Raw genomic sequence first — 13682 nt, forward strand, 5'->3', positions numbered from 1 at the left:
ATGATTTGAACAAGAAGAGCAAGATATCCAAACCATAGACAGTTATTACTTTGACACTTTAATGACAGAACACATTAGAAACTAAGGAACATTTCCTGATTTAGTAACACTGGATTGGATGAGAAGAAATCAAACAAATGACACCACAAAGGTTAACCACCCCATCAAGTGAAAGATGAATTAACAAGCTGAGCCCAATTTAGAAAAGCACCATTTTAAACATTATATGATGAAAATATCCCCATTGCTACCGCTTGACTAAATCCAATTTTTTTCTTTATTATCCCAGTTTTCACTACTTTGAACAATTCTGAAAAGAGGGTTAACTCATTTATTGAAAGCTGTTGTTGGCTACTTGGAGCCTTTTATTCCAGTCACACACTTGGATACCTGCTAGAGTGTTGTCCATTTGATTGTTCACTGGTTGTAAATGGAGAGTGAATTTCCATTTGGGCAGGTAATTGTAACACTCCTGAAAAGTCATCTGATGCAATACTGGACCTGAATTAGGTTTGTGCAATGACCTAACAAAGACATTCCATTGTTCTTGAAGCCCAAGGTTGCGAGGTCTCACATGAGACTTTTCCTTGGCAAGCTCTCACCATTGCTGAGGATGGACACCACAGAGGAACTCTGTTTGGATGTTGATTGGATGTGAAAGCTCACAGGGCCAGAGGCTGTCAGGGGTGGGGGGAGGATTAGAAGGGACAATCTTACTGGGGAGGGGTGGACAGTGGTGATCACATTGGTGATTGAGTGGGCCCAGGAGGAGGGGAGTATCGATTGCCTGAGTGGAGGGAGGAGAGTGATGATGATGCAAGAGGGAAGAGAGAGTCACGACCACGTGAGGGAGAGGACAGCAGGGGAGGATTGTTGTAATCTTGCCAGTGAAGGTGGATAATTGTTGGGCATCAGTAGGTGGGACTTGGGGAATTATTGATCAGGTCAGGTCTCTGGGGAAGGAGGAGTAGCACTTGACTACTGAGCAGTGGCAAGTTTGGCTGGTGATTGAGAGTGAGGGGTTGTGGGTGGGATTGCTGTAAAGAGTCTTGATGGGGATGGATTGCTTTCAAGAGTGGGCCAGAAAGAAGAGCGAGAGAGAGAGAGAGCAAGTGTGTGTGCACGCGCACTTCTGTGTGTGTGTGTGTGTGTGTGTGTGTGTGCGTGTGTGCGCGCGCGCACATGCGCACGCATGTGTGTGCAGGGTTGGGTGCTTGGACTTCCAATTGGTGGGAGTTTTTTTGGAGATGGCGGGGTTTATGATTGGTGGCAGGAGGTCATAACTGTAAGTCTCGGATGGGTGGATGCATTGGTGGTGTTGATGGGCGGAGTTATTGAAGGCAAGGTCCTAGAGCTGGACCCCAAAACCCAGAATCTTCTCGGGCAGCTCTCCTTGAACCTGTGATGGAACAGGCTGATCTGCATTGTGAATGCCTGCTCCTGCATGAATGGTGCAAGGTTCCTTTGTGTATTAGCGCAATAGATGCACCTAAAAATGATCATGCTTCTAGCCCCATATATTACTGAATGTAGTTATGTATTTAAGATTAGTCCTCAGATGAACCATAGAAATATCAGTGACTTTATTTTGCAGTGCGACATATTTTTCAAAACTCATCCCGATTCTGACAAGTATTGCACTAGGAATGTTGTAATTGTAGGTTAAAAATACCTGGCCTGAGGAAAAGTCCAGGCAAGTGTCCCATACAGTTAAATTGCCTTCCATCTTGTATTCCAGGGTAAATTTCAGATCAATTGGTTGGCCTCCATTCCAGGCAACATGAGCCTAGAGATTAAACAAATATTAATTAATTGTTCCATGTACATGAGGTTACAACAAGATTCAACACAGCCAATGGTTTATGTCACTTTTCAGAGATAAATAGCAGTGATTTGGGCTTATTATTAACCAGTTGATTGAGACCTGGGTGACAATGAGTGACATTCTGAGACACAATCTTGATCATTGTGGATGCAATCCAGCTTCTTGATAGGTTGTTTTATTATAAATACTTAAATTGGAATGTCTTTCCCTTTATACTCAAAGCAGCTCAAGGACAGGATTGTGTTGGAGCTGGCGGAAATTTCCCTTTCTTAAAACTAAGACATTAGTAGAGGAAGGATCTTGATAAAGAGTAGCTTTGGATTTAGTGAGCAGACTCGATTTATGCACGTCTAACTTTTAAAAACTTTTTACACTTTCTCCCATGGTATTTGCACAGTGTCACAGTTGGAAGAACAGTGGGACTAAAACTGTCCAAAATGACCAAGCAAAGCTTCACATTTACCATCTAAGTCCCTTCAAAAGGTCACACAGCATGCAGATGGTATCGTCAAATGTATTGTCACAATTACGAGATGGAAAAGAGGCACAGAAAAACTTGTTAAAATCACAGGAATGACTATATGTGGGAAAAATCTCAACATAATTAACAAATAATATATAATTACTGAAGCTGCAAATAAGTTAATCATCTTTAATATAAATCAGTCACTAAGAAGCTAAATATTTAATCTAAAATTCAAAGTTGTGAGGATTGTATTAGTAAGATTTGTATTCCTCTGAGGAATGTACTTAAAAAAACTCCAATTTTTTACAACCTCTCACAGAATACGGCACAGTGTTTTTTTTCAGGGAACGAATTTGCTTTTAGCCATCCCTGGTATTAACACTGTAAATCTTGAATAAGGTAAAACAGATAAACATCATTTTAAAGAAAGAATGAACGAGGAGTGCTTCCTGATTATGTGCCTTAGAAGTTACTGCCGACTAGCAGCATTCAATTAAAGATATCAACTGGCCTTGTTGGCAGGAGGACAGAGAACTAGCTGGTGAGAGTCTTTTTTCAAACCATCATTTATTCCAAGAACATCTCAGTGCATCTTTGCCTTTGGTTCAGATGCTTGTGGAGTTGAGCATGAGGTACAAAAGGACATTCTGGCCAAGAATACATTACAAAAATAACATGGATAACTCCCTTCCCACTCCAGTTCACTATTCCAACCTTCTGATTGTATTTCTGTTCTCTTCTTTCAGAAAGACACTTTAGCTGGAACTTTTCCAAGGCAAATTTGAAGGGGTGTTGAAGGTTGGCTTTACTTTCCAGACGATCATTATCCAAAGTCAGAGAGGCTTGAAGAACCACCTGTTCCAAGCAAAAGCACTTTTATGTCACAGATTATTGGAAGGTGCAAAGCATATTTTCATTTCTATTGCTATTGACCACTTTACACTTTCATCAAATTACTCATGGACAGTTCGAATTACCTCTTGTATGGTATTAAATAAAGTAGCAGAATGGGGTTAATATTAGGATGAGCTAAGAAGTAAGTTAGAAATTTCAATTTGATTTGAATGAAATTTTTCCAAGACCATGGATAAATTTAAATAGTTTGAGATTAAAATTGGTTTTTGATAGTTACCCAAAGCATACTGACAGCCCATTATATACAATGCCCAACTTCTTTCTATTGACACCAATGGAAAAGAAAAACAGGTGTGGCGTTGAACTAGCTGTTTCACGACAAGCAGCTTTTATGACCAAACTCTTCCTCTTTTAATTTCAGAACCAAGTGCAGATTTCTAGATTAGGGTTATAATACTTAGAGCTGAAAAAATTGGTCTTGTATACTAGTTCTCAAACTTGGGTCATGAGGTCAATGAGGTGAACTGAAGGACAGAAGCGGACAAGATTTAGCTTGTATTTTTAACCTGAATAATGCTGCTGCCTTCAACAATCCTGTCTTCTGCCTTGGATATATCACTCCCTGGCCCATTATTTAGCCACCTCCGTCTCAATTATTTTCCTCATAGATCAATGCAACCTTGCTTCAAACAGGGCACTATGAAGAGCCGCAGAGATGAAGCAGTGCAATAAGAAGAGAGAAAGAGGAAGAAAGTGGGGCATGAAAAGATCTTGGGGTAAAAGAAATGAAAGAGCAAAAGAGTAGAAAGGAAGAGATAAAGATTAAATCCTTTTATGGAAATCACAAGAGCCTTCAAGCTTCTTGGTAAGGCTCAACTTAAAACAAAACTGAAATGGCAAAGCCCAACTCAAGAAAGATCGAGTCTGGGCATTCTAAACCTCTGAATAATCTGAGCAGTCTGAGAGGATAAATAAAATTTATCTCACAGTCCATTCTTTTCAACTATATATATATATATATATATATGTATTAGTCACAATAAAGCATCAGTATTTAACCTGATCTTTCTTGTCCCAGTTGATTACAATGTCATCCTGATGACTGAGGAGGGAATGCGAAAGACTCATCCGGACTTGTGACTGTTGAGGTAATGGGATGGCAAATGGATGGATAAACTCCACTGTAAAAGAAAAACAAGGTCTATTGAACCCTGTTGTATTGCAAAATACAAATTACTCTGCTAAGTAAATAAATGTACATCTGCCAAAGTTATCAAGGTTGGAAGATCAAGTGTACAGTTTCTTGTTATTTTACTAACACTTTCAAATTAGGCTTTACCATGAATTTCATGGCGTCCAAATATCTTTGGGAAAGGTCCACTGTAGTTTCCTAAAAACCTCAGCTCTTTGTCTTCACAAATGGAAGTGTGACTGAGCCTGTAGATGTAGCCATCCTTCTGGTAATCTGTGTTACACACCAGCTTCTCAGGAATTATTTTCAACTGTAAATAGGAAACAAAGTTAAGTATAGAAACTAAAAAGCAAAAAAAAAACTGCAGGTGCTGGAAACCAGAAATATAGGAGAATGCTGGAAGTATACTGCAGGCCAGGCAGAATCTGACCTTTCATTAAAAATCAAACATAATACCAGTGCATGCTGGAAACATTCAGCTGGTCAGGTAGTATCTGTGGAGAAAGAAACAGAGCTAACATTTCTGATGAAGGACTGTCTGTTTGAAATGCTGCTTGACTTAATGCTTACTTCCAGCATTGTCTGCTTAAAACAGATATATCTACCATTCATGAAAAGAAATGTTGGGGGATTATTTTAAATTGTGATTCAATTTCCAAACAAAAAACTGTAGAAAACTTTGCTGTAAGAGGCAGGTGAGTGGTGGGTGAAACAATCCCTCTGTCAGTATTAAGGTTGTAAACTTGCACCCAGCAGATCTGTGTCCACTGCAAAGGATAGAAGCCTCCAGGGAATGTTATCTGACCTTTTCTTAAGAACGTGAGAGACCAGCACTTGTTTTTTTGTAGACAGGAGAACTGTCAGCAAAATAGGCAGGAAGGTCTGTTTTCAAGATATTATCACTGTAATAAAAAAGGTGACAATTGATAACAAAGTTCAGTAAAACATACTGGTTCCTTTTCACATCTCTCACAAAGGCACTTAATTAATCAGTCAAAGTTAGGTAATCCAGCTGTGTAGCGTGAAATCGCTGTATTGAACAGTTTAAGAACAATAGGAGTGATTACCCACCCACAGATGGCCTGTTAATTTGGATGAGTTTTTTGGATAGTTCCTGATTCTAATCTGCACAATGGAACATAAAACAAAGGTACTAAGCAAAACCAGCTGGGTCCCTTTCTGCACATGCATGTCATGTCCCAATAACTTTACCAGGCTCTGAATATAATTTTAATTTGGCAGTCTAAATGGAAAATCAGTGGTCCTCCCAAATGAAGGTACAGGCAGATTAAGGTCCAAAGCGGTTGAAGAGAGAACTTTATGACAACTTTTCTTTGGGTCCACGAGGAGAACAAAACTTTGGCAACTTCTCTGTAGACCATTCTCAGAAGCAAGGCTCCTGAGGAAAAGCTCCACAGCTAGTCATGTTACTTGCTCCCCTCCAGATTTAGTGGATGTCAATTGGTGGGATTAAAATATTACAGGAGAAGCTGTGAGTCTCTATGCTGCAATGATACCCATCTAAAGCAACTAATCCAGCATTAAAATCCCAGGTAAAAAAAAATTCAGTTCAGTTATCATGCCATAAAAGGTATTGTAAGTGCTGAAATGAAGCAGTGCAAGCAAACTGCTCAGTGATGGAGTAAAAACACAGATGTTCAAGAAGTGGATATACACTGGAGTACATCGCCCAGATGATCAACATCAGGTTAAAGAAGGAACAAATGACAGCACCAGAGACATAAGAGACTGCAGATGCTGGAGGAACTCAGTGAGCCGGACAACATCTGTACAAGAAAATGGACAGTCGACATTTTGGGCTAAGACCCTTCATCCGGACTGCACCAGCACCAGCACTAGTCTGAATGTTATCATGTTGTACTATCTTGCGTTCGCCTCCTACTAACCCTATCTCTCCCCCATCACCCAGTGGCTAGTTTGGCATCCTGAATGCCTGTTTACGAGGTGGATCATACAAGCCATTTCCTGATGGGACGTGGGATGAACAGTGATGTTGGGACAGGATTTCTTTCATGCTGTAAACCATGCACTAAAATTGTGGAGAGAGTAACTATGTTAGTTGTGTTGGTGCCATTTGTACAAGAAATAGAATCCCACTGGTGCAATGAGTCACACACCATAGAAACAGGATTTTCAGCCTAACAAGTCCTTGCATCAAGCACCCACTTACACCAATCCTACATTAATTGTGTTTTATTCTTCCACTCCCCCCAGATTCTACCAATCACCTACACACAAGGGGCAATTTACAGTGGACAATTAACCTATCAACCTGCACACCTTTGGGATGTGAAAGGAAACCAGAGCACCCAGAGGAAACCTACATGGTCAGCATGCAAACTTTACACAGACAGCACCGGAGGTCAGGATTGACCCTGGATCCCTGGAGCTATGAAGCAGCTGCTTTATTAGCTGCACCACAGCGTCACATTAAATTGGAACATTTAAGCAGCGTCTATCAGAGGCTGTTTTTCACATTAGTGCACATAATGGGAATCTTGCACACCAGCCGCCCGAGCTGATTAAAATCATGCCTACACCTCCTAAAATGATGGTGCTCACTACCTACAAACACAAAGATGTCAGAGCATGTCTTGGGGAGCTCTCAGAACCACAATGGAGGCAGACACAGAATTAGACACCCTGCTTTTCAAACACTGACCTCAAAATTGGAGGATGGCAAATGTAATCCCACTGTTCAAGATGGGAGAGATAAAGTTATGGTCTTGTTAGCCTAACATCAAATGGGGAACAATGCTAGAAACTATTATATAGGATGTGATAATGGAATTAGACAAAGTCGACATGGATCTCTGGAAAGGAACCCCCACCTTTGTCCCTTTTTCATTCCAGATATCCAAGAAATCCCACTTGCACACACGTTGGTTGATGTGCCTTTCGACACTGTAGTAAGTAGTGGACACACTGATATTCTGACACTCGCACCCTCTGGCTCAGATACTATGTACAGTAAAGAGAGGGTTAGTGGAGGAAAGAGGGGTGATCTGCATGAGTGGACTCTGGACAGGCTAAGGTAAAAGGATGGTTTATATGCCAGCTTCTGTTTAGAAGGTGTCAGATGAGGTTAATGACGGTCAGCATTGAGGGAAAAGCTGATGAGCATGCGGGTCAATATGTTTGAATCACCATCACACCTATGTGAGGCATCCAGGGTCAGAGGGGATACAGTCTTATGCAGGGGTTTCCACAAGGTCTGCAACCCATCTTTTCCAGTAAAGAAGTGTTTGTCATTTCCTGTGGAGATGACATGATGCAGCCTGCCTCTGCATCAACAGTGGAAGCTCTCACTTCTGCCATCCAATGTGGAAGGACTGGGTTGTACACATTGACAATGTGTGTGTTTCCTCTGGGTTAATGTATGCTGCACAGGGACTGACCTCTCTGCTGCATATCCTGCATGCTTGTCACAAGTGTGTCTGTGTTGTAATTTTGTAATGTTGAATGGCAATCAATAATTGCATGTAAATGGGGACCTGTATCACATTAAAGCCACAGACACTGCACAATCTCTATCCAGTCTAATTAGCGCTATGCAGGGTCATGAGGGAAGTTATGCCAGTTAACATTCCTGGATATAGAAGTTGGCTTTGTACACTCATGCAAAACTGGTTTTAGCAATTCAGCAGTTTGCTTTCTCACCCTGCTGATTTTAATGGAAATAAAAATTGCTCCTGTTTTACACTGGTAAACAGTTTAAATCTATTTTCCGGTGCACAGCTTCACTAAATTGAATGGCTAATCCAAAGAGACTAATGTATTCTTAATAAATCCAACTAAAAAGTTACTTGCAGGTATAAACTTGAAATAGAGACAAAACATCAAAACAAGTGCATTAGTGCACTGTCAGACACGTTTAAATAAAATGTTAAACCAAATATTGGAACAAACCTGTGGAAATGTGTGAGTTATCTCCAAAACCTCACCATAACCAGATTCACTGATCATTAAAATGGTGAAAGCATTCAATCTGCTCTTATCCACTAATATATTCAGAGATCCTTTTATCATGTTTGAAGAATAATTAACCTAGAAAGGAAAGATCATCAACGTAAGCATTTTAAAAATGGCGACACTTAAATAAACTATGTTTTACTCATTTGCAAAACTTTAATTGCACACAGGCATATAAAGCTGCATTTGAGCTCCTTCAATAAAAATAAAATATAAGTTGCAGAGTGTAGTTAGTGTGTTCAATATTTATGCTTTTACTGATTACTTGAAGACAGAATACTGCCAGAAATTCTTGGCAATGTACAGGAACTATCATAACATATTCGTACTCTCCTTGATCTTCTGTCAAAGATCTCTTCCTGCACTTGTTATGCTGACGGTTTCCTTGGGTAGTTAAATATCCTCCTCCTATGGCAATCCATTTGCAGATGGAAGGATTTGCATCGTGCGCTTACATTCCAATGAACTGGATGAAATCCCACTCTCAATATCATAAAACCCCTCAAGGGAACTTAGAAAGAATGAGAACAGAGCCATGCCGAAAATGAAAATACATGGACCTCGAAATTCAATTGCTCTTTTTTCAGTGTTCCATCTGCAAAAATAGCCATGTCCCAGAGTGGAATGCAATTATGATTATTCTGGGTCAAATTGTGTGACTCTTGGAAATTGGGCACTCCCTGTTGTGAATTGTGCTTGCACTAATCAGCTCAGACATAGGCAAGGCACAATGATGTCATTCCTGAGCACTGCTGGAGAGATTAGTTCATGTGATGCTGAAATGCACCTGTTGAACACTTTCAGCTCAACCAATTTTAAAAGCATGACTTTCTCTCCAGGGGCTTAAGTTGAAGGCCACCTCCATGGGAAGATCCCACACTGGCGCAGGCAACCCAACTCAGATAGGTCCCCTTATCTATTATTTTGCTCTGATTTCAGTCCTCCCTCCCCGTGGCATGGACACCCCCAACTGAAGCTCACATCCTTTTCCCAATCCCACCCTTCCACCAATCTCCTGACCCCCAAACACTGACTCGCCAACATCTCCCCTTGAATTGTTCTTCTGATTTGACTCCAATGTTCTATTCACCCAACCTGTGTCCCCAGACAGATCCATCTTGACCTGGCCCTCAGAACAGTCCTCTCCTGAACCAATTACATGAACCAACCTCCCATTCAGACCAAGTGACACCTGTTTGATTTGCTGACATCCCATTCACTGAGTATTTTCATCCAAAACCCCTCATAATTCCACAAATCTCACTCCACCCTGGCCCCTTCTCATGGCAATCACCCTGGATTTGCTCATTTTCCTTTGCATCCTCCTCAATGGCACAGTTTGCAAAGTAAAGGCCATACCTTTGTGTATGGTGATACCTTGGGCCTCTGAATTTTTACTTGGTGGGCCAACAACTGGATGCAGCCTGCTTCCTGCCTTTCTGGTGTCGCTAAGTTTGTGGTTACAATACTTGCAGATGGGTAGTCAAAGATTCTAGATGAAATGTACAAGAAACTGCAGAATCCATGCGACTGTGAGCACATGGCAAAGTAGACCTGAGTAAAACAGCACTACTATTGTGCAAAATAAATTTAAATATGCAATCCATTCTGGGTGTGGTCCAATACTTTCTGTACCAATCAAAGACCTACTATCAGCTAACATACTTACAACTGCTGCTGGCTCCTAAATAAAACACTTTGATTTATGTTGGGAAACTTGATCAGGACAAGTAAAAAAAAATCTCAGTCTTCTCAACATGAAACCTCAGATTTATTGGAGGATTATTTGCAGTCTGGACATAGAACTGATGGTTCAGAATTGGCTGTCTGTTCCCACCCATTGCCTTTCCACTCAATTGAAGCCAATGTACAGAAAACTCAGCCAGTGTCTATAAGTGGGCTCATTAAATGCTTGAGTCCAAACTGAAAATTTTCTCCTTTTGCCTGAAATACAAGCTGAAATATTATGTTAATGAGCCTTATACATACCAGAACAATAGAAGCTTACCTTTGGCTCTATTTCCACTGCCTCAGGAAGATTACTAAGGACAGGAAGATTCTGCAATACTATCAGCTTCAACTCTTTACTATAAGAGATGAAGAAAACAGCCAAACAATAGGTTAATCAAACTAGGACATTGCAAAAATAAAATGAAACAAGGATAAAAGAGCAAAATAATAAAACTGTCTTGCAGGTAGTGTAGAAAAATCAGACTGGTAATACCAACAGAAAATCAGAGAATATCCATTTAGTGGTTTTGGTACAAAATTATATTAGAACATAGAACAGTACAGGCCCTTTGGCCCACAATGTTGTGCTGACACTTTATCCTGCTCTAAGATCTATCTAACCCTTCCCTCCCACATGGTCCCCCTATCTCTCTATCACTCATATGTCTATCTAAGAGTCTCTTTAATGTCCCTAAAGTACCTGCCCCCACAACCTTTGCTGGCAGTGCGTTCCACGCACCCACCACTCTCTGTGTAAAGAACTTACCCCTGACATCCCCCTTGTATCTTCCTCCAATAACCTTAAAATGATGTCCCCTCGTGTTAGCCATTGTCACCCTGGGAAAAAGTCTCTGACTGTCCACTCACTCGATCTATGCCTCTTATCATCTTGTACCATATTCTAGAGGTAAGACTTCACAGTCCCACCAAGGCAGCTCTAAAATAGAATTTAATAAACCAATTGCACCAGACACAGGCCAAGAAATCTGCAGGACTGTTGACGGTTGCAGTGGGTTAACTATTGTCCAGTGGGGAGGGGAACTTCTTATCCTGACCTATACTGGCCACTCTTACCCAAACAATATGGTATTTTAACACTTACACATAACAAATAGGAGTTTGCTGGTGTCATCCTCATCAAGTAGAAAACTAGTGGAGTCCAATCTTGCTATTGGTATCAAAGTGCATTATCTCCATATGTTAGTGTGCGACAAGTGGGAGGAGCCATAAAAAATATTGTGAACTATGAATACAATGCACTGTCATTTTGGTTTTCTGATTAATCAGAATCAGAATGGTAGTAACGAGAAGTGGGCATGTTGCAGATGGTGAGGGTCCTTAGTGATGGATGTCGTCTTCTTGAGGCACCACCTCTTGAAGATGTCCTCAATGGTGGGGAAGGTTGTGTTCATGATGGAGCTGGCTAAGTCTACAACCCTCTGCAGCCTCTTGTGATCCTGTGCATTGGAGCCTCCATACCAGGCTGTGATGCAACAAGTCAGAATGCTCTACACCATACACCTATAGTTTTACCTTATGGTCATAAGAAATAGAAAGAGGAGGAGTAGGCCATTTGGTCCCTGTACCACTCAATAAGATCATGACTAAACATTTACCACAACGCCACATTCCTGCACTAATCCTATATCCCTTGATTCCCCTAATATCTAAACATCGATCGATCTCCACTTGAATATACTCAGTGACTGAGCCTCAACAGGCCTCTTGAGTAAAGAATTCCAATGATTCACCATGTTCTGGCTGAAGAAATTTCTTCTCATCTCTGCCTTTAATGGATCACCCCATATTATGAGACTGATCATCAACCCCACAGCTAGCCTGTTAAGAATTTCGTATGCTTCAATGAGATCAACTCTCATTCTTCTAGACTCTACAATGTATAAACCCAGTCTACTGAAACTCTTTTCTTACGACAAGCGTGCCATCCCAGAAAATAATCGGGTACATTTTTTGCTGGACTCCCTCTATCACAAGTATTTCCTTCCCTGGTTAGGGAAAGCAGATCTGTGCACAATAGTTCAGATGAAGGCTCAGTGAGGCTCTTTTTAATGCAATAAGTCATCGTTAGCACTCAAATCCTCTTGCAAGATGTGATAGGACCTTCAGCCAGCATGCATTCTGTCATCACATATTTGCAAAACACTGGTTTTCAATCCTAAACGTTTTAATAATGAGTGCACAGGAGTTTTATTCATCTGTGATTCCCTCCAGATTACTGCTGACATCATTCCACTTACTCGTTTTGTTGATTCTTCCCCTCCACATGTAGTATCAGATTGGCTGTTGGCTCATAGTGTAGCTTCAAAGATCCATCCAAGTCAGAGTCCCTCAGCACTCCATTGCATTCAGCCTGAGTAAATGATAGTTCAATGATTCAATTACCATACTATATGTAGAAAGTTGTGCTATTTTAAAAATATTTGTTGGACGTCATCCACTCTATCAGAGGTAAGATTAAATCCATTCAGACTCCGGAAACCAAATAATTTTATCAAGTGTAATTTCTTTAATTTCATACTTACAAAATGAAAAAAAATACCACAATGTGTATAGATAACTGGAAGCCATTCCTCACCCATGACTACCATCCAGAGTTCTAAATCAGTTGTCTAATTGTTTTTACCAGGTTTAATCTCTCCCTCATCGTGTTTTTTGTTACGGGCTATCATTTTGTTAAAAAAAAGCACTGCAAAATGTAAAGCATATTAATTTGGCAGTATCTTCCAGTCTAAAATGGAACATCATTAATATGCCCCTGAATCCCACTAGATCTCCTGACACAGATAAATAGCAAAACACTTGAAGAACTTCTGTACTGATTCCAGGAATTTCCTCTTTGCCTTGTAGTTCCACTGGCAACAGACTCTTTAAAATAAAATTAAAAAGTAGTTCAGTATGACCTCCTTCATTAGTGTGTTGATGACATGGTATGTGAAAACTTTACATCTTCTGAAGACAAGTGCTGACAGGGACCAAAGTTTTCAGCAGTTTATAGATCAAGTCTACAGAAGCTTGTGTCCATTTACCCTGCCTCCCTGCATCAAAAAAAATAATGCTTTCCAGTGACCTCTCAATTCCTGTGCTGGTAGATATTAACTTGCACGATCCCAACACAATCATTAACATCACATTATGCAGATACAGAGACAGTAACAGTGCCTCCAATAGTTTTTAAATACATGACACTAATTAATTTCTGTGGTTGTTGTCTGGAAGCCTTTCCAGCAAGTCATAATATATTATGAAACATCAATTACCTTGACACTGAAGGGGACTCCAAGCTTCTTGATGAATGGGATTGTATGCTGAACTCCAGCATTAAGTTCAATGGTTGTGCCCAACACAAACTGTCTGGAGGCAGTCAAACTTATCTTCATACTCTTGGCATCATACTGAATGTCAAACATTGAACTCACTTTGGTATCTGAGAATCATAAGGATACCACAAAGCATAATGAAAAGTGTAAAGTTCACACATACATCAAAGCCTCAAATATTATGGACAACAATGCAGAATATGTTTGCATAAAAAGCTATTTTTTTTTAGCCAAAGTGTTAACCCATGGTTAAAAAAAGATGGACTGACACTGATGTCATTG

General features: G+C 40.4%; 1 protein-coding gene across 1 annotated transcript in view; it reads right to left on the minus strand.

The window, feature by feature from the left end:
- LOC127573528 (apolipophorins-like) overlaps positions 1-13682 on the minus strand; it is a 56300-nt gene that overhangs the window by 38114 nt on the left and 4504 nt on the right. The window contains exons 2-9 of the mRNA XM_052021838.1: positions 13341-13507; positions 12321-12433; positions 10340-10418; positions 8269-8406; positions 4486-4648; positions 4206-4327; positions 3006-3146; positions 1673-1786 (exon numbers count right to left, since the gene is read on the minus strand). Coding sequence (XP_051877798.1) covers positions 1673-1786; positions 3006-3146; positions 4206-4327; positions 4486-4648; positions 8269-8406; positions 10340-10418; positions 12321-12433; positions 13341-13507 — 1037 coding nt within the window. The remainder of the gene's footprint in view (positions 1-1672; positions 1787-3005; positions 3147-4205; positions 4328-4485; positions 4649-8268; positions 8407-10339; positions 10419-12320; positions 12434-13340; positions 13508-13682) is intronic.

Source organism: Pristis pectinata, chromosome 8 (assembly GCF_009764475.1).
Source record: "Pristis pectinata isolate sPriPec2 chromosome 8, sPriPec2.1.pri, whole genome shotgun sequence".
NCBI classification, from domain to species: Eukaryota; Metazoa; Chordata; class Chondrichthyes; order Rhinopristiformes; family Pristidae; genus Pristis; species Pristis pectinata.